Raw genomic sequence first — 22,725 nt, 5'->3', positions numbered from 1 at the left:
AAAGTAAATTTGAACGTATTTGCAAGTAATGGCTAAATATTTTCGTGCAAGACATACTGTATTTAATTTCACTGCCATAGACTTGGTCACCAGACTTGATAAAAAGTGTTACTGAAGCACAAATATATGTAATTTCATCAGCATAACCCACAAAGAATTATGTACAATAAATATTTGAAAAAATATGCAAGAGTGGAGTCTCAGTCAAGTCAAAGTTTGCCGCAAAGCTCTCTCCTTCTCCAAAACGCCACGCTGATATTGATCCTTGTTTTATTTCTCTGTTTGTCACAAAGCCTGCTTGTCTTAAGGGCAAGGCGAGTACAATTCGACAGTTTGCGTCCGTACAACAGCATGTGTGAGTGAATTGAGCGCTTGAAAACAAAAGTCCATTAGATAGTGCTCACGGTCAAAGAAGTATACTTTTGAAGGGCTTGTGCGCACATTTGTGGAAAGTGAAGTATACACTGGGATTTTCTGTACTCTCCAATGGATAATCGTGATCCAGGATGACTGAACAACAATGATAATGACAAGGGACAAGCCATAACTTAAAATAGAAATTTCTCTGAATTTACAAACACTTTTGGAATAATGCAAGTACACAACTGCATGAAATATATCATACTGTGCAAGTGATATATTATATTAGGATGTATTACAAAAATCTTACATATTGTGCCTTTAAGTGAAATGCATTACCATTTGCCAGGTTGTGCAACATGATTTGCTGAAAGGCAAGTCTCAGCAAAGGTGGGTTCTAGCTATTATCGCATACCACTTGCACCCAGTTTAACCAAGTTTCCTACCTAGTCATATAAACATCATTTTACACTTAGTTTGATACATTTTTCTTTGCACAACAGCCAAAATAATAATACAGTTGAACCAACAGAAACTGTGAAATATACACAGAAAGATAGACAAAGCATTTCCTGCCAGCAAAAGTTAAAAAGCCATCTGGCAAGTTTATTGGACGTGCATTTACCTAGAAGGCCTAGAAGTAATGATAATGAAATGACTTCAAGACCAAACCAAATATGTGACCCTGGACCACAACACCATCCATCATCTGAAAGCTGAATAAATAATATTTCCATTGATGAATGGTGTGTTAGGATAGGACATTATTTGGACGAGATACAACTATTTGAATCTGAGGGTGCAAAAAAAGTCAAAATTATTGAGAAAATTCACTTTAAAGTTGAAATGAAGTCCTTAGCAATGCATATTACTACTAATAATACAAAATATCTTCACGGAACATGATCTTTACTTAATATAATGAATTTTGGCATAAAAGAAAGATCCATATTTATGACCCATACAATTTATTGTTGGCTATTGCCACAAATATAACCGTGCGACTTATCACTGGTTTTGTCACATATGTGACTCAATTCGACCACAACTTTAGGCCTATAGGCTTTGATTGCATGACAGTCCCATAAACAATAAGTGAAATCCCCTGTGTTGAATTTGTCAGATTTTTGTACAGTTAAAAAAAAGAGCTATTTTTGAATGCTACAGAGCATAAAAGGATGTGCAAAATCCACATTTGTTAAAATCAACTAGTCAGTTTGCCTGAACGACTGAAAGGAGCACATTCCTAAAAGCTTTTGTGAGTCACAGTGCTTAAATTTTCTTTAATTGTGCCCTCAGGATTGGCTATACCGCCCCTGGATGAGTGTGACGAAGGTGTTTTTAGGATTCTTCTACTCTGACTGTAGATTCTTCTTGTTGTTTTGTGGTGTTAAAGGCATGACTGTGCTGATCCAGCAGGAACGCTGTGCTGTCACGTATCGACCTGTCGACTGTGTCTGCTGCTGAAATGCACGTGTGTCTGTGTGTGTGCAAGCGGACGTCGAATGCTCTTGAGTGTTTCACATTAATCTCCCTGTGGATTTGCTGGAAAACACCCGAACGCTGAGGGTTTAAAACATCAGCTGTCGTCTTTGTTTCGCAGACTGTTTGACTCATCTGAATTCACTCCATGAGACGCTTAAACAGGCATTTACGAGACTAAATCAAGGTGGTTTCTAAAAAATGTTGGCAGCTGGGACAGGAAACATAGTTAAACGTTAAACAAGACTGCTGACCCGAGTGTCGAAAGCACCGTTGGATTAATCAGTGAGAAAATGTGCATCTGTGAAATATTGTTCCTTAGGTTCAAATATTGTTAATCACGCATCATGCACCTTGAATTACAAAGTACTTCTCTGACTGTATTTAGTTAAAGCTGCAGTCTGTAACTTTTTTTGGTTTACAAATGATCCAAAATAAATTTTTGAGCAAGCACATAATAGGGGTTGCTCAGACTAATTGACTAGTCGACTTTAATGCTGTGCCACAATGCTTTAAGCTTGACGTTGACTAGTCGCTGGCCTATAGAGATGCAAAAGTATAAGCCATATCCTTACACACTTATGCCCTGTTTTCAACTAGTAAAATGACAAATAAATCAATAGTCAGAGAGCTCTCCACAAGATGTTTGATTATGCCATTTGGATGCTCAAATTAATTGGGAGAATGCATGTTTTAAACAGCTTATTATTCATGCAAGTTAATCGCGGTTCTTAACTATTGCTTTCTGCATACATTGTAACGCTCAACATATTAACGCAAACATACGTTGAATCATTTCGATAGCGCAGAACAAAGTTTCAGCGATTTATCTATAAAACATCTGCGAGAAATATAACTACCCTAAGACAAGAGTACTGATAAACATAAGTTGTTATTTAGGAGAAATACCCTTTTGGACAGCGCTGTGTCATCAGCTGTGCGCACACAAAAAAAAAACCTGCGTTCAGTCTCAGCTCGTGGTTCAGGTTTATTTGTTAATTAATCGACTTTCATCACATAAATGTCGACTTTACAAAAGTTGTTCAACCCCTAGTACATAACCAGCCTGTGTTCAAAAATCTCCTTAGCCCGATTCACAACGGTAAACTTGTAATAATGTGTTATAATTTGAGAGGTACTGGTAACTTTCTGTGGGAAAACTGAGTTTACCGCCCTTCGTCTTTGTGCTATTACAAAAGCATCTGTATACATAAAGAAGGAGTCCGGCTAGTAGTAGTAGTATCACATGTGAGGATGCTGCAGGTTGCGGATCATTTACAGCCTTTTCTCACAGCAGCTGGAATAATTTAATTTATCATTTTGAAGGCAGATTGTAATCCAGAAAGGGCCAAACGACAATCATCAGTGACAACTGGAGATTCACCCATAGTCAAAAGCAACGCTAATACACACTAAATACAAGTGTGTGTCTATTTTGTTCATTATGTCGACTATGTGAGTATATTGACTTTGAATGAATGAGTCAAAGCTTGAGGATGCTCAGAAGAAACCATGCTGATCGGATAGATGTGCTGGAAGGTCATTTGCACCATGTTTGGGCCTTGAATGTTCATTTTAGAAGTTGCCTAATTTGATCATATGTTCAGCTCTGTTTGACCATATGTAAATTCATTCTGCAGAAGTATGTTGATTTGTTTCTCTCATTAAGTGTTGAAAAAGGGAATAAACAGACTCCATGTGGTGCTGGTGATGAGCAATTGCATTGATTCATTTGTCCAGACAGAGTCGAGTGCCATTACCATAATTTTGCATCAGACCAGCACCACAGGAGAGCTAAATATGTCATATTGAGAACGTCAGCATTACATCAGCATTTTGTTTATTTTGTTCTACAATCTGAGACCATCAGCTGTACTGAATGAGTCTGATTACATACACTATGGGCGCAATGCGACGGCAGGCGTGACGCATGTGTTTAGTTTCAGCCCCGACTTCAGGCATTTTGGCTTTTCCTTCTCCCCAGTCTTCCTCCAGACTCTGGCACCTTGTTTTTCCGAATGACATGCAAAATTTGCTTTCATCCGAAAAAAGTGCTTTGGACCAAAGTGCCTTGACCTGGGGAATGCGGCACCTGTAGCCCATTTCCTGCACACGGTGGCTCTGGATGTTTCTCCTCCAGACTCAGTCCACTGCTTCCGCAGGTCCCCCAAGGTCTGGAATCGGTCCTTCTCCACAATCTTCCTCAGGGTCCGCTCACCTCTTCTGGTTGTGCAGCGTTTTTTGCCACACTTTTTCCTTCCCACAGACTTCCCACTGAGGTGCCTTGATACAGCACTCTGGGAACAGCCTATTTGTTCAGAAATTTCTTTCTGTGTCTTTCCCTCTCGCTTGAGGGTGTCAATGATGGCCTTCTGGACAGCAGTCAGGTCGGCAGTCTTACCCATGATTGCGGTTTTGAGTAATGAACCAGGCTGGGAGTTTTTAAAAGCCTCAGGAATCTTTTGCAGGTGTTTAGAGTTAATTAGTTGATTCAGATGATTAGGTTAATAGCTCTTTTAGAGAACCTTTTCATTATATGCTATTTTTTTAGATGGGTTTTCATGAGCTGTATGCCAAAATCATCAGTATTAAAACGATAAAAGACCTGAAATATTTCAGTTGGAGTGCAATGAATCTAAAATATATGAAATTTTTATTTTTATCATTACATTATGGAAAATAATGAACTTTATCACAATATTCTAATTTTTTGAGAAGGACCTGTATATAAAAGGATAATTCCATGACTTTTCCAGGCCAGGCTATATATATATATATATATATGTATAGTAAAAACAGTAAAATTAGGAAAAATCTTAACTACAATATATTGTAAAACCTCATTTATTCCTGTGAATTTTCAGCACCATTACTCCAGTCTTCAGAGTCACATGATCCTTCACAAATCATTTTAATATGCTGATTTGCAGCTCAAGAAACATTTTTAGTTATTATCAATGATGAAAACAGTTGTGCTGCTGATTAATAATTGTGGAAACATGATACATTTTTCATCAGGATACAAATAAGAACAATTCAAAAGAACATTCATTTAAATTTGAATGCATCCTTGGTAAATAAAAGTGTTAATTTCTGTAAAAACAAAAAAAGCAATACCTAATGTGAATGGTAATGTATGAGGCACAGAAAGGTTGTATGTTTTGCTCCGCTATGTACATTTTTAGGTGCATTTTGCAATTTGTAATAAAAGTTTGACCCGTCTATAAATGAACTGTGATTTTTAAAAATCTGTTTAATATGATGGACGCTCACATGAAACGAAGACTTCAGTCATAAAAGACTTCAGTAATAAAAAAAACGCTTCATTCACATGGTAATGAGCCGACATCACATAACCAGCTGAATAATACTGGCGCTATATTGCAAACCGTCCTATTATCAGACACTTTTGCTCACTGAATAAATGAAAGAGGGCTGGCTTTTCTTGCATTTTTCATGCATTTCTACAGTGGCATTGAAACGCTTTTGTTTGATGCATGTGGCTAGTTTTATATTAGACTGCCAAATAGAAATATCCATAAATAGACAATTTGTTAAGGAGAAACTTCCAGTCTCTTTAAGATAACCTAAAGGAAACAGTCATGGTTTGGTTAAACGGCTCAAATGAACAGTATCTGGGAACTTTTCAGGCCTTAAGCAGGAAGTTGTTGCTTCTGATAATTTTATCACAATGAATTTTGGGAGGGTGACAGGAAACAGAATAGGCAAACATGGGCAGTAACATCAACACAGATGCTGGAAGCTTCTTGCAGGAGGAAGCGGGACAGACATCGAGTTGTTTAAGGATTATCGAACAGATGCTTTCCCGGCTGTGCAATGAAAACATGCCGTTATAATGACAGAAACACGTTTGAGTTTTATCTCATTGGCTGAACTGGAGAATGGGAAACTACTCTAGTACTAGCAGTGCAGTGCATGCGTTGAATATTATAGCTTTCACATCTTCTGAATAGCCAGATGACTCCACTTACTAAAATCTGAAGTGTATATATATATATATATATAAACACAGATTGTATAAGAGTGTGTATCATACAATCAGTGTTATTTTAGTATTGTTTGCATATACTATAATATTTATTAATATCTTGAATTGACCTTTGTTTTTGTATTTTCAGTCTTCATTTGAATTTTTATATTAAAGTTTAGTAATTTTATGTAATTTTGTGGTTTGTAATTTTGACTCAGTTTTTTTTTTAAGTATTTCTGAGTAGCTTTAATTAAGATAACTCAATTAATTATTTTTGTTTTAGTAATTTTAATACTTTAACTTGAATTTATTTATCCAGTTAGTTGCCAGGTTGTTTAAGTTTTAATGTTTTTAGTTTAATATTTATTTAAATTTTATATATATATATATATATATATATATATATATATATATATATATATATATATATATATATATATATATATATATATATTACCACAAACTATTTTTACTACACTCTAAAAAATGCTGGGTTGTGTTAACCCAATTTTGGGTCAAATATGGACTAACCCAGCAATTGGGTTGTTTTAACCCAGCGATTGGGTTGTTTTTATCCTGCAGTTGGGTTAAATATTTGCTTAAGACAACCCAATTGCTGGGTTAAAACAACCCACCTGCTGGGTTAGTCCATATTTGACCCAACATTGGGTTGTTTTTTACTCAGAATTTTGTAGAGTGTACCTTTTAGTTTTAGTTAAAAACACTGCCCTTTTATTTTTTTTATTTTTATAAAAAATATATATGTTATTTATTTATGATTAATTACCAAAACATTTTTTACTAGTTTTGGTTTACAGTAACAACACTGCCGACAATTCAATGCGCTATTAAGTAAAGAGGCTTTTGGATTGATTCTGTGTTTAATTTGTTTTTGTAATCCCAGTAATGCTAAAAACAGCTTTGATACTGTCATAAGTGGTCAAACATCACAAATCCTTGAGCTTTTCAATCCACTCTATCTGTTATTAAATTATATTTGTACAGAGCTAACATTTTTTAACAGATTGGGTGCACTGGTTTATCGTAGATTCAGACAGACCGACATGATTAGACTAGTTAGTTGTTTGCCAAATATTTGTCTATTTGATTTTGCAAGCAAATGAACATCAATCCTCACGTCTTGAGGTGTGGTTCATGATAAGGGCATTGACATGAGCAGGTTGTGGACATTTCTGTAGGTTTCATTTGATTACAGCCATCCAGCTGCAACACTAAAATTTTTATTAATAAAACACTAACATACATGACCTCAAACTGGATTAATTTGGTAATTACTTTCACAAGTGTATTTGTTGTAATGTGATTGACAGATGTACCGACCAATTAGAATCCCAGAGCTTTGTATTGTCATGGCTTTGATCTCTATAATCTTTGCTAATCCACATTGTCCAGACTGTGTTATGTGTGTGTGTGTGTGTGTCTGTTTAGTCTATGTTCAGTTTGATTTTGTTACCAGTGTCTTGTGTCATTATGTGTTTGTCATTTTTAACTAATGCTGGTTTTCTTTTTTCCCCTGTTTGTCTTTTTTTTTTTGTCCTTTTTTCCCCATGCCGTCTGTCTGTCTGCTGCCAACGTGTCCCAACGCACAAAATCTCACCAACACCAAAACCAACACTGCCTGGCGGACCCTTGATGTGTGTGTCTGTCTGTGATGTCTCTCTCTGTGTGTGTGTGTGTGTATGTCTGTCTGTCTGATGTCTGTGTGTGTGTGTGTTCAGCATCATGCAGAGAGCAGAGAGAACCCTGTCACCCCAGGTAAGAAGCTGACATTCACGTGTGTGTATGTGTGCGTGCGTGCGCGTGTGTGTGTGTGTGTATGTATGTGTGTGTGTGTGTTATTTGTCCCTCTTAAAATCACAGTCTGCAAAGGCACTATGTTCAGAATTGGGATAATTAACATATATTTATATGGCATCACAAGCTGTATTAATAATATGTGGTACAAAAACCAAGAATGATTGTTTCATGCTGTTTAAACTGGTTTCTTTGTTATAGTCTCACAAATTCCCTACAATAAATATTTAATTCAGAGAGTGGTGTCCAATTAGCATCATCTTGGAAATACAATACATTTTTTAAACTGGTAGCATTATAGGAAATAAAATATAATGATCAAAATTCTGCTTTGCATTACAGAAATTAATTATAATTTTAAAGTATGTTAAAATAGAAAACCATTATTTTAAACTGTAATAATATGTCACAATATTGCTTTTTTCTGTATTTTTGATTAAATAAATGCAGGCTTGATGAGCATAAGAGACTTCTTTAAAAAAATAGTAACGTATCCAAACTTTTGACGGGTGCAAATGCATTTTTATATGAATAATAGTCAATGTGATATCTATTTCCCTACATTGTTCTTGTATTTATGTGTTATGCAAATCCACAGATATGTCAAAGAACAGTAGAAATGTAGATTTGAGATGTAGAAAGAGCAGAGAATGTAGATCAAGATGGCTGTTTGGTTAATTGGCTCATTAGTAATTAGTTTAACAGTCTCAGTGAAGATGGTAAAATATTCATATTTCATCTCAAACAAGCAGCTCTAATAAAATGATTAGCATAAATATGATTCAGCTTTGTCAGTTCAGCTTCTCTCTTATTTGCATTTTTAATTACATTAAGTGGCCGATCTGTGTGTGTGTGTGTGTGTGTGTGTGTGTGTGTGTGTGTGTGTGTGTGTGTGTGTGTGTATATGTGTGTGTGTTGTTATACACATATTCACTAGAAGCTTGTGTCATTTCCTCTAACTCTTTTTACACTGCGTCGTTGGATCATTCTTATGCAGATTTTATGAGCATTTAATTTCCTCAGCTGAAGACGTGCACAAACAGTCATTACTGATTTACGGCAAACTTGTTGCAGTGGCACAATACCATGTAATAATTTTACCTGTTTTTATTCTGTGCGTTGGCCACTAGAGGGAGTGCTTTACAAAAATATGTGCATCTCAGAGTCTCAGAATCTCAAATTGATCAGTGCATGAAAAACCATTGCATCAATCCTAAAAATGTGTGTGTGGTGTTAGGAAAAAAGCCATTTATTCAGCATTCAGGTGTTTTATAGATGCATCTTCTGTCCCTGTTGTGTTTTTACAGCTGCCTTAATGCCTGGTGATGATTCGGCGCTTCTGACCCCGGGAAGGATGAGTCAGCGTGGGAAGGAGGCGGGGCTTCACACGCCCAGTAAAGACCTGCTCACAAGCCCCTCCCTCAGCCCGGGCGTCAGCTACAGCCACGGTAAGAGAACATACACCACACTCAGATTTCACCCAGAAGGCTTAAAGGGTTAGTTCACCCAAAAATGAATATTCTCTCATTAATTACTTACTCTAATGTCATTTGACAACCGTAAGTCCTCCGTTTATCTTCAGAACACAAATGAAGATATTAGTGTTGAAATCCGATGGCTCAGAAAGGCCTTCAGTGACACCAATGTCATTTCCTCTCTCAAGACCCATAAAGGCACTAAAGACGTCGTTACAAAGCCCGTCTCACTACAGCGGCTTTACAATCATTTTATGAAGAGACGAGAATAGTTTTGTGTGAAAAAACAACAAATAAATAACGACTTATATAGTGATGGACTGAATTCAAAACAATGTTTAGAACCGTTATGAATCAGCGTATTGATTCATGATTTGGATCGCTAATGTCACGTGATTTCAGCAGTTTGGCACGCGATTCGATAATCATGAATCAATGCGCTGATTCATAACCGTTCTGGACATTGGTGTCAATGAAGGCCTTTCTGAGCCATCGGATTTCAACACTAATATCTTCATTTTGTGTTCTGAAGATGAACGGAGGTCTGACGGGTGTCAAACGACATTAGGGTTAGTAATTAGTGACAGAATTTTGGGGTGAACTAACCCTTTAACTGGCAAAAACGCACTACGGTGTGATTGGTCAAGACGTTTTAAAGGCCACATCTGCATGAAAGTAGAAATCTGATCCCAGACCAGTTCAGTTTACAGGTTACAGTTCCCTGGTTACATCAGCAGTGAAGTGCTTTGAGAGGTAGAAAATCAAATCACTTTATTGTCATTTACACCGCAAACACAAGTGCACAGGTGGTGCAGTCTTCACAGCATGAAAGTTTGGATAACAAGTATGGGATATATACACATGTACAGCGGTACACAATATTCACTACAATATTATAATACACACATAGCAAGAGGACATAGTTATGCTGCGTTCCCGTCAGGTTTTTCAGCCGTAAGTTGCAAATTCAAATCACGACTCACGACTTTGTAGGTTCGTGAGTCGGCAAAGTCACGCCAAACTGCCTGAGCCCCAGGATTTGCGAAAGCTAGATGTAAACAAAGCATGGTGGACTGCATGGGGTTTATGCTAATTTATTATTATTTTTTTCGCCAAAGGTACTTATTGCTTATTTAAGGGAAAAGGAGAAGAAAAAAATCGAGCATAAGGCAAGAGAAGCTGTTGTACCTTTTATTTGATGTTATTTGTATATTTGGACATGTATTTGTTATTAATTTATTCTTGCACTCATTGGACTGAAAACTAGCTAACACTAGAAAAGCTGCTGATAATGCATAATATTTGCGGATAAATAACGGTAGAGCACCTTATTTTAATAAACAATTTGGTCTTTATTGTATGACTTCCATAAACACTGCATCCGTTGGGGCTGCCATTGTTGTTTCGCAGGTTATGTGACGTCAGAGCTCGTGACTGGGAGTACATCAATCTAGTACGAGTTCACGGGTGGGAAGTCACGGGTTTGATGGTAGAAGTAAGAAAAGTAGGAGGTTGACAGTAGAAAGGTTGGAAAAGCACAGGTTAAGGGTTGCCTGGAACGGGGCGTTAAAGCAATAGTACACAGACGTTATTACATGGTTATAAAAATAACAATAGATCATGCATAATGGGACCAATATAAATAGCAATTTTTATCACAATTTACAAATAGTTAGCATTTGGGATATTGTAGATACTCAACTGAACAAAATATATAACACTGGCCTAGTGGTTTTTGCAAAAAATCTACATGGTGCACCATTAACAGACCGGTCTTTTCCCTCTGTAGTGTTGGTTTTCACCACTAGAGGCTACTGAAGTGTCATGAAACCAGACCAGAACACTCAGTGTGTACAAGTATACTATATGTGCAGTCTTTTATTGCTTAGTTTCTAGTCAACATAATTCTTAAAGTCATTGAAGATCAAGGAATGGTAGAATTGTGTTTGACATTATTGTGTGTGTATTTGACTGTTTAAGCGCTATAAGCAGCGATAAAGAACTCAATTTAGTGCTGAGAGGCAGTTTATGTCGGAGCACTTTGGGTGTGAGCACAAATCTGCCGGAATTAGTCAATTTATTCGCAATACACCAACAATATTCATCCAGAGCACATGAAGTGTGTGAGTGGCAGGTTTGTGTGTATCGCTGTCCGAGAGAGAGAGAGAGAGAGAGAGAGAGAGAGAGAGAGAGAGAGAGAGAGAGAGAGAGAGAGAGTGCAGAGGTATTGTGTATCTATCTTGCAAAAAGGTTTGGAAGCTTTTTAGATATTTCAGTATCGAAAAATCAATATTTTTGACATTTATTATTTCAGAAGACGCCTTAGATTACAATTGAAAAATGTATATATAAAATTCAACCCGGCAATGTGGCTAGTAGGAGTGACTGTGTTACACGCCACTGCTGAAATACATACGCGTTTGGCGGGTGTTAATGTCAAGTACTTATAATAATAATGTAAATGTATGCATATTTTATTTATCAAATACAGTTTTGAAGTTCATCATAAGTCTAGTCAATCTAGTAAAGTGATGCCAGACCCTGCCTGTCTCACATAGGTCAAAGTTCAAGCTCACTGTGATGTTATGTGGAGTGTCCATGTGATCGCCGTAATCCCTGTGTCATTTACAGTCACCTGCGATACACACACACACCAGTCTCACATCTCTGCACCGCAGTTATTAATGCTGCCAGAGGATTTGGCTTTTATAATGATGATTTTAATCTGATTAAATGCACCAGGTTCCTGTTTGTAGAGCTTGTCGTGGTCCCTGATTTGAGCACTCACGTTTGGAGCGTCATATGTGTGGCGTGGCGGTTGTTTTCCATTGTTCTGGAAGGCTAGACACTGACACACACCATCACCTCCGCACAAAACCTTTCAGTGCTTTCGGACCCTCTCGCATCATGTCAGGTCTCCATAGCAACAGCAATTGCATCTCGCCATTCTTTTGAAAGCCCATTCAGCCTCTCCTTTATGTTCTTGGATGAATCACTGCAGTTTGGGTGTGTTTTGATGCTTACGGATGTATATTAGAAAGTTTCATTGTGAGTTAATCTCGCAGATGTGGGCCACGTTTCACTCAATTATTCAGTGCCGTTAGCAGCAACCCGACACCAGACGCGCCCGAGCTTTCTCCCGGTGAGAACGCACCCGGAATAGCATCAGTACACACACTGAGACACACACAAATCCTCTTTACTGGCCTTCTCGCTCTGTTTGAGACGAGCGCAGGTGTGGTTGGCCTGGATTTATTGGATTACAGCCCACGGTAAATGGGGTTAAAATGCACAGCATGCAGCTCAGCCAATCCGAAGTTGCTTTACCTACATGTTCCGTCACTGTGGCCAATCAGACGCAGGGTAATTTGCATATGGGAGGTCAGGTGTGAGCATGCTTTTCACATATCGTCTGGTGTCTGGGAATATTATGGCAGTTCTGTGGACCAATGAATGTTTGATCATCAATGGAGAGGGTTTGACGTAAAACATTTTTATATGAACAACTTGTATATTAATCTTCCTGCACACAAGGCAAGTACTTAACTAGTGCTAGTACTCTAATGCTTAGTTAGTGCGTTTAGTATAATTATGTCATGTAATGTTGTATCCTCTGCTGGCAATGGTACCTGGTGAGAACAGAATTTAAGTTTTAGTGTACATTAATTCGAATGTAAGTGATTTTTTTGTGGTGGAGTATTTTAACAGATGAGATTGGTTTCTTGAGGATACTAGTTGTCTGGCCGGTCTGACTCATAACTCTTATTTTGTTAGGCTGGTAATCCAGGCTCATGGCCAGGTTGTATAAGGCTTCTAGTGGCTTCCAAAGCAGAAGACTTTAGTACCATTAGTGGATTGACCAGTTCTCAAGCCCATGATGTCGGAAAGCATCGTATTGGTTGCTTTTGCTTATTTTATCACTCTTATATTTGCACTTCTTTGTCTATGTTCAATGTTCAATGTTCAATTTATTTATAAAGCACATACTGATACAACAAAAGTTGACCACAGTGCTGTACAAGGGCCGAATCTTTTATTTTTAATATTTGGTGTATGTGCGATGTGCCCCCGCCTTTAGGCACACATTACTAACGCGCCCTTTAAATAACACAAAGAATACTGCACTGTTGACTTTAGAGCAGGTTTTTGTTGATCAATGCTGCAGTCGTTTTCAGTTCCTCAATACAGCAACACACCAACAATACGCCTGAACACACCTGGTTTTCAGACCAGCACACCCATGGGTGAACAGATGAGCGCAAGTGAATTTGCTATTTAAACAATCTGATGCTGGACATAAAAATGTAAATTGCATCGGGCTGAAACTAGCAAAAAACACCTGCGTCCCACCTGGTGTTGTATTGTGCCGGGTGAATGATAGGGCGCTCAGTCAGAGTATTTAGCAAGTGAAAATAAATCTAAAGAATTTATTAGCAAATGGCTAATGATAGACATTATTTAGTCGCACAGACTGAAGATTTACTCGCATTATAGAGAGTTAAACATGTAAACTAGTCAACCACTAGTAACAGGTTATGTGCCACAAGCGCAGTTACACGATTCTCTGAATCATCTTTGTGAATAGTACAGTGGTCTGAATCATTAACTGCTCGGCTGCTGACTCTACACTAGTTCAGTTTAACCTGCTGAGTTACTCATTTAGGTGAGTAGGAAAGAGTTACAAACCGTAAAGTTTTTTTTTTTTTGTGGAGATCAGTTTCACATGAGAAATACCCACACCTGCTCAGGTTACTAAACACTCTCTCACACACTGTTGCAGGAGATAAAGCATGGATAGCACACTACCGAGCAAATGAATTAAGCAAAAAACAAGAGACAAAGGCTTTAAGAAGTAAAGGAACAGACTGCACTTAAATACAAAGCAGACATTAGGTGGCTTTTTATGGAAAAGATTAACATGCTGTTGACCTCGGGTGTTTTTCCACATAGTTTATATGTGTGTGGGTCAGATGGTCTGACATCCCCCTCCGCAGAGGATAAACAGATCCCCTTCTCCAGAGCTATGACTGCCGTCATTAGTGCACAGCTTACGGCTCAGAGCTATAGTGGGCATGTTTTCACCCATCTTTGGCTAAAGGAACATCGCCTGGCGTGTTTGATTGTGCTCGGTAGCTTTACAGATTACCAGCAGAGATAGCGGCTGAAATTAGCTGTTGGCTCACCTCCCATATCACTTCATTCAGAGACACAATCGGCCCGTAAAGACTCTTCTGATCGGCACAAGACCAAATGGCTAGAGTGCAGTTAACAAATAAACGGTCAAATTATTATGACCTGAATCCGATGGATGGACTGAGATTGACAGACAGACAGAAAGATTGATGGACGGACGGATGGATGGATAGAGAGAGACGGATGGACAGACAGACAGATAGATAGATTGTTGGATGGATGGATGGATGGACGGACTGACGGATAGATAGATGGACGGACAGACGTATATATCGATGGATGGATGGATGGATGGATAGCCAGACAGACAGATAGACAGACAGACAGACAGACAGACGGATGGATGGATGGATGGATGGATGGACTGACAGATATATATATGGACGGACAGACGTATATATCAAGAGACGGACTGTTGGATGGATGGATAGCTGGACGGACGGACAGATAGACAGATAGAGAGACGGACTGATGGATAGATAGATAGATAGATAGATAGATGGATAGATAGATAGATAGATAGATAGATAGATAGATAGATAGATAGGTGGATGGATGGATGGATGGATGGACGGACGGATGGACGGACTGACGGATAGATAGGGAGACAGACAGATAGAGAGACGGACTGATGGATGGATAGCCAGATAGAGAGAGAGAGAGAGAGAGAGAGAGAGAGAGAGAGAGAGAGCTCTTTTAATGGAGGTCTGGGTTGTTAAACACTACTCAAATGAAGCATAACTTCCATTCAGCTCAGGAGAATGAGCAATAGGTTTTGAATTATACATCCACCAGAGCATCTTAATTAGTTATGTTAATTAGGGCATCATTCACAGCCATCCTGCTCCCTCATCCTTTTGGTGCTCCTGGTTCTTTTTGGTGAGGCTGTTGCCTAGCAACTTCAGAGTGACATCAGCAGACCCCGGGAGGAATGCTCTGATTGGTTACGATGCCCAGTGTGAGTTCTGATTGGATAGAGAAAAGATGAATCTGGAGTGTTTAAAAGCCTCTTAAACTGCTTTATCCTCTACTTTGAGTCATCTGGAGCTCTTCTCCTGCTCATTGACCAAAACAAAAACAGCCTGAACGTACACAAGCTGTACTGAGAAACAGGAAGAGCTTCAGCTGAATTCCCAGCAGTCTGCTCTGCCTCCTCCTGTGCGTTTCATGTTGACATTTCTCTCCAAACAAACAGCTTCTAAATTGACCTGAAGATCATCACTTTTCCCCTTTGGATACTAGTGTGACTAGGATTGTTTAGGACAGCTTAATAAGAGCTGTTTTAAATACTACAGTCCCTGACAAAAGTCTTGTCGCTTATCTATTTTCTAGAAATACCTGATACTAACCTGACTTTTAATTAATTTAATTAGACAGTCACAGAAAGGTCAAATTTTGGCAAGACAAAAGTTTTGTTGCCTATACAGAAATTGAATAAATTTACTGCAAATACAAAAATATGTCAGCAAATTAAGTTGTGGTGCTGTGAGATCCAAATTGAATATCTTGTATGACTTCCATTAGCTTGAAGGACTGCATCCATGCGGTTTGGCAAGGATTCATACAATTTATTGATGAAGTCATCAGGAATAGCTAAGAAAGCAGTCTTGCATGCCTCCCAGAGTTCATCAATATTCTTTGGTTTCGTCTTCCATGCGTCCTCTTTAATCCTACCCCACATATGCTCAATGATGTTCATGTCTGGTGACTGGGCTGGCCAATCCTGGAGCATCTTGATCTTCTTCGCCTTGAGGAACTTTGATGTGGAGATGGAAGTATGCGATGGAGCACCGTCCTGCTGCAGAATTTGGCCTCTTTTATGGTTGGGAATATAAGAGGTAGCCAAGATTTCTTGGTATTTTAGACTATTGATGTTGCCTTCCACCCTGCAGATCTCTCGCACACCCCCATACTGGATGTAACCCCAGACCATGATTTTTCCGCCACCAAACTTCACTGTTTTCTGGGTGAATCTCGGATCCATTCGGGCTCCAGTAGGTCTCCTGCAATATTTGCGGCGACTGTGGTGTACTTCAACAGAAGATTCATCTGAAAAATCCACCTTCTGCCACTTTTCCAGCGTCCGTCCTTTTAGCAGGCTGTGGGCCTTGGCAAATGCCACACGGTTTTTCAATTGTCTTTTGTTTAGTGCTGGCTTCTGGGCACTGATTCGACCATGGACGCCATTTCGAGACAGAATCCGACAAACTGTTCTGGTTGACACCGGGACGTCAGGTGACCAGGTCTCGTGGAGCTCTGCTGGAGTGGAAAATGGGCTGGCCTTGGATTTTCGAGCCAACAAACGGTCCTCTCGAGCAGTTGTCTTGCGGGGTCTGCCTGACCTTGGCTTGTCAAAAACGTCTCCAGTCTCTTCAAATCTTTTTTTTATCCTCTGTACTTGACGCTGAGACACATTGAAGGTGTCTGCCACATCAGCAGTGGATCTGGTCTTCAGCCTCATGATAATCAAAACTTTAGTCTCAGGGTGAATCTTAGGCATGTTTGCAGAGGTCTAGTTGCAGTTGATGTGAAGGTCTAGTGTACTGGGGTTCTTTTTATACACACTTGAGACCTAATTGATCCATTATTAGTCACAGGGGAAGCTCATATGACAAGGTGACAACACTTATGTCTTTGCAAAAATGTACTCAATGGGCTTTACCATGCTGTGAATATTAGAATACTTTTTGAAAGTTTAGTTTTTCACTGAAACATTATCACAAAAGCTGGTGGGATTAAAATGAGCCATTTCTTGTAAAAAAAAATCTTGATTAGAAATATATTTTAGCGGCACTTTAGTTCAATTTGTACACAAGCGACAAGACTTTTGTCAGGGACTGTACTATCATCATAGTTGGCTTCAGGGATTTAAACTAATTCCCCGTGCTCCGATTTGCATGGCGGCATCTTGTGGATTTTGACCATTATGCATATGTGTAAGCGTCAAATTTCTCCATGTAATGTTTCTTATTGTCTGTTACTTGAAGGCAATGCTGCTTGAGTTAGTATTGCAACCAAAGTGTAAGACTGTGGTAAGTTTGGTTTGGCTTTGTAACATTATTTTAGTACATTATAAACCTGCTGACTGTCAGATTTGAGTTTTATGAAAGGCTTTGATGAGTGATTTGACCGCTCGCTCGTAGTGTGATCAGGATGGATGTGTGTCTGAGATGCCGATGACTTGATTCTGTTTTCACCAGCACTGTCAGCAGAGACGGTCTGAGAAGGAGGCGTGTGTGTGTTTTAGATATTCTGCTACAGTATCCTTCATAAATCATTCTCTCTGAACAAGCTGTAATACAGAATCTCTGAAAGAGAGACAGAGAAAGAGAAAATCAGATCTGACTCACAAAAATATAGAAACCTGACATCAATCTGACACATGCATATTCATATATTTTAAAAAGTTATTTTTCAAAGTATTTTTTATATATATATATATATATATATATATATATATATATATATATATATATATATATGTATATGTATATGTGTGTATAGACACACACACACACACACACACACACACACACACACACGTGTGTGTGTTTATATATCATTTTGCATTTCACATTATTTTCATGACATTTAAGCACAAGAACATCAAGCACAATTTTCAATTCCATAATGCATACCAATCTCATTCTTCACCTTAATACTGTAATGTGAAATGCATTATTAAATGGAAAGGTATTTATGAGAGTTCTATAATATATCATTTATGCAGATTTAATTAAAATATCATGGTGCCATTGAGAATACTGAGAATTAAAAAGAAAAGTATGTATGTATCCATCCATCTCTGTATCCATCCATCCATTCCTGCATCCATCCATCCATACTGTAACCATCCATCCATCCATCTATCTCTGTATCCATTCATCCATTTCTGCATCTGTCCGTTATCCATCTATCTATCCAGCTATCCATCCATCCATTCATCTATCCATCTTTGTATCCATTCATCCATTCCCGCATCTATCCATCCATCCATATCTGTAACCATCCATCCATCCATCTCTGTATCCATTCATCCATTTCTGTATCCATTCATCCATTTCTGTCCGTTATCCATCTATCTATCCAGCTATAGATAGATGGATAACGGACATGGATCTGATGCACATGCATCTGTCCGTTATCCATCTATCTATCCAGCTATCCATCCATCCATTCATCTATCCATCTATGTATCCATTCATCCATCCCTGCATCTATCTATCTATCCATCCATCCATCCATCCATCCATCCATCCACCTCTGTATCCATAAATCTCTGTATCCATTCATCCATCAATCCCTGTATCATCCATCCATCAATCAGTCCATTCATCCATCTGTCCATCTGTGTATCCATCCATAAATCCCTGTATCCATCCACCCATTCCTTTATCCATCCATATATACCTTTATCCATTCCTGTATCCATCCATCCATTCATGTATCCATGTATCCATTTATCTCTATATCCATCCATTCATGTATCCATCCATTCATCTATCTCTATATCCATCCATTCATGTATCCATCCATTCATCTATCTCTATATCCATCCATTCATGTATCCATTCATCCATTTATCTCTATATCCATTCATTCCTGTATCCGTCCATCTCTGTATCTATCTATCTATCTATCTATCTATCTATCTATCTATCTATCTATCCATCCATCCATCCATCCATCCATCCATCCATCCATCCATCCATCCATCCATCCATCCATCCATCCATCCATCCATCCATCCATCCATCCATCCATCCATCCATCCATCCATCCATCCATCCATCCATCCATCCATCCATCCATCCTTGTATCCATCCATCAATCAACATACATATATAAAGAGGTACATGTGTCTAGTGACGTAACAGCTCTAAGCTTTTTTTCCCCACTGATTGTCAGTGCCGTCCAAGAATCTGAGCTGGCGTCTCTCTCTCTCTCTCTCTCTCTCTCTCTCTCTCTCTCGCTCTCTCTCTCTCTCTCTCTCTCTCTCTCTCTCTCTCTCTCTCTCTCTCTCTCTCACTCTCTCTCACTCTCAAACACAGACGCTCTAGAGCGAGAGGGAGGGAGGGAGGGAGTGAGGGAGGGCGGGCTGCAGTGAGTAACAGTGAGCTAGGCTGTGTGTTTTCAGAGCGCAGTTGGTCAGCTGTAGTACTAGCAGCAGTGGAGTATGTCTGAGCGTGTTTTCGTGTGTTTGTGGTGACTGCCCAATTACCGCAGCAGCCCCTCAGCCTCGTCCTCCCCAGGGTGAGGCCGCCCTACGCCCGCCCTCATGATGAAGCAAGAAGGGATTCTGGGCCGCCGCCGGTTCTCCACCTGTGGAGGAACCATCTCGGGCCGCCCGCCCCATCCTGACGGACGCAAACTCATACGCAACGCCTCTTTTGGAGGGTACAACGAGCTTTCCGTCTGCTTGCCAGGTGGGTCCATCTCAACAGCCTGGTGTTAATCAGGAAACTTTTACACGTTTTATTTGTTTGGCAGGTAGTTGTGATCACATTCCTCTGCTTTTGTACTAGGATGGGTTACAGTGTGACCGATGAGTGTAGCCGCAGTCTATTAAGTTTTATAGTTTTGGCCACTTGAATCTGTCGACTGAGTGTGTGTGTCTGACTCTTGACTGCCATCCAAACTAAAGTGCATCTAATAACTGACAGCACATTAGCGTCTGTTACTCATTGCATCTCTATCCGTCAAGTGTGTGACGCACCATGTCTCTTTCAACCTTCATTAGCGCTTCCTGCTATTTAATGCACATTTTTCAGGAGTCAATACTAGGGATCGGAAACTTAACTATTTGGGTTCCACTTTCTTTACGTCTTTACTCTGCTTTTAAGAAGTACAGATTAATTTATCCTACCTGTGCACTTAACAATATACCAAACACAAATGTTACCTTTTTTTTACTAATATATTGGAAAAAAAAATCTTTAATGATTTAAATGATAGTAAAGTGAATCATTTAAAGTAAAAGTATTTAGTAATAAAAGTAAAATAATTTTTTTAAATTTGTATCTATGTATGTATGATTAATCGCATCTAACAAAAGTTTGTATTTACATAATATGTGTATATATATTATTATCTTTATATCTATTATATGTGCTGTGTGTGTGTGTCTTTGTGTGTGTGTGTATATATATATGTATATATATATATATATATATATATATATATATATATATACACACATTTATATATACATTTATATATATTATATGGGTATATATAATGTGTATAAACACTTATATATATACACATATATATATATGTGTGTGTGTGCGCGTGTGTGTGTGTGTGTGTGTGTGTGTGTGTGTACCACACCCATTTATATTATATATATATATATATATATATATATATATATATATATATATATATATATATATATATATATATATATATATATATATATATACACAGTTTCACACATTATGTAAAAAACTAAAACTATTAAGTTAGTTTTATGTTAGAAACATAAACATTTATATTCTTTTAATAGTTAGGGAATAATTTATCCTAAATTTAACTCTTTTGGTAAGGTTTTTAACTTATAATGTTATTATATTATTAATTATTTAATTTAATATAATATTTCAATAGTTCATTGTAATAAGTTTTTAATTGAATTGTACTGATTTAAATCTCACACTTAAGTAACATACATTTGACTTTGTTTATTTCCAGTTTCAGTGAAGAACAATTCAACCATTCTGAATTAGACTCGCTATTAAATTGGAGACTTGAGTCTTTATTTATAGTATTTTACCTCTGCATTCTGTCAACATTGACTGAAGACTAATGTCCAAGAACTAAATCATTCGGGTCCAGTGTTTTGGTCCTCAGTGGTTTTGAATAAGTAGTTCTCAGGACCTCATTTGATGGTTTGCATTAGAGTTGGAATAGCATAAATAAGGACTGTTTTTGCTTTGTCGTCTACTCAAGGTCAGTAGATCGAGCTGTTCAGCAGGACGCAGATGTTCCTGCCGCAGCTATTGAGTAATTTCAGCTCTCATAGTGAGTTTGACTCGTGTCTATGCGGCCTCCGCTCCATTTATTCCTCATGATTATGACTTTAAGAAGAGAGAGATGCATTAAATGCTCATATACACACACAGGCCGCTCGCTGTGTTCTGGATATACCCATTGCTGCCAGATGCTAGACTTCGTTTAATATGCTTCAGAGATGGCGTTTTATTTTAATACTCACATCTGTACGCTTACCCGACATTTTCATTATCGTTAGCCTTTATTTAGCATTTTAATGGAGTCCATTGAGCAGAGATTAGCTAATGGACCCAGAGTGTATTACATTTGTACAAATCTTGTCTGCGGGTCACGTTCACCTGTGTGAAAACCAGTAGAGTTTGCTGAAAGGTTAATGGCTTTGATTTAATACTGAATCACTCAAGTCTGGCTTGAAAAGTCTTTTTTGCGCATTCATTTTCTTATTAATTTTAACTGTAAGCATAGCTAAACTGGATTCGGATTTCTTTCGAAGTAAAACGTATTTGCAGAATGACTGAACTTCTCATCCCATAAGGATTTATGATCAAATTTGTGTTTTTTTTTTTTTGTGTATGTTTTTATTGTGTTAAAAACATAACTACTCCATGCACTCTAAAAAAAATGCTGGGTTATAAACAACCCAAGTTGGGTTGAAAATGGACAAACCCAGAAATTGGGTTGCTTGAATGGGTCCATTCACTGGGTTCAAACAACCCAATTTCTGGTTTTGTCCATTTTCAACCCAAATTGGGTTGTTTTTAACTCAACATTTTTTAGAGTGTGTGCACGCAAAAAATAATTAGGCCTAGATTAGGATGTATTAATAACAGATTTATGCTGATCCTACACTCTAAAAAAATGCTGGGTTGTTTTAACCCAATGTTGGGTCAAATATGGACTAACCCAGTGACTGGGTTGTTTTAACCCTGCGGTTGGTTTAAATATTTGCTTAAGACAACCCAATCGCTGGGTTAAAACAACCCAATTGCTGGGTTTAGTCCATGTTTGACCCAACATTGGGTTGTTTTTTCCCCCAGAATTTTTTAGAGTGTTAAGCAATTTAAATAAATGCATTATGATGATAAAATAAAATAGATGGAAATAGCCATGACCTTTATTTTTTGAGTTTATTATTTAAAACTGTAATCCAAATAAATTAAAATGTTTTATATATGTGTGTGTGTGTGTGTGTGTGTGTGTGTGTGTGTGTGTGTGTGTGTGTGTGTGTGTGTGTGTGTGTGTGTGTGTGTGTGTCTTATGCCACAGCTACATTTATGCTAAAAGGTGTCTGCAACTCATTTTACTTTAGTAATGTTTTCAGAGAGAAAAACAGGCTTTATTTTTAATCCGTTGGGATTTGATGGGATGGTGAAAAGTATCCTTGGAGACATCAGC

The 22,725-nt window shown here is 38.2% G+C and overlaps 1 protein-coding gene across 6 annotated transcripts in view; it reads left to right on the top strand.

Moving 5' to 3' along the window:
* The window catches only part of osbpl8 (oxysterol binding protein-like 8), a 92,861-nt gene that overhangs the window by 37,771 nt on the left and 32,365 nt on the right, over window positions 1–22,725 (top strand). For 3 of the 6 annotated variants that reach the window (XM_067426961.1, XM_067426959.1, XM_067426960.1), the window contains 2 exons: window positions 7,573–7,609; window positions 8,956–9,096. In XM_067426961.1, the coding sequence (XP_067283062.1) occupies window positions 7,573–7,609; window positions 8,956–9,096 (178 nt within the window). Of the gene's footprint in view, window positions 1–7,572; window positions 7,610–8,955; window positions 9,097–19,445; window positions 19,743–22,725 lie in introns of those variants that run through there. The other 3 variants (XM_067426963.1, XM_067426964.1, XM_067426962.1) reach the window with 3 other exon arrangements.

The sequence above is a fragment of the Pseudorasbora parva genome, chromosome 20 (genome assembly GCF_024679245.1).
Source record: "Pseudorasbora parva isolate DD20220531a chromosome 20, ASM2467924v1, whole genome shotgun sequence".
NCBI lineage: Eukaryota > Metazoa > Chordata > Actinopteri > Cypriniformes > Gobionidae > Pseudorasbora > Pseudorasbora parva.
The sequence above is the reverse complement of the archived record's forward strand: the minus strand, read 5'-3'. Positions and strand labels throughout refer to the sequence as shown.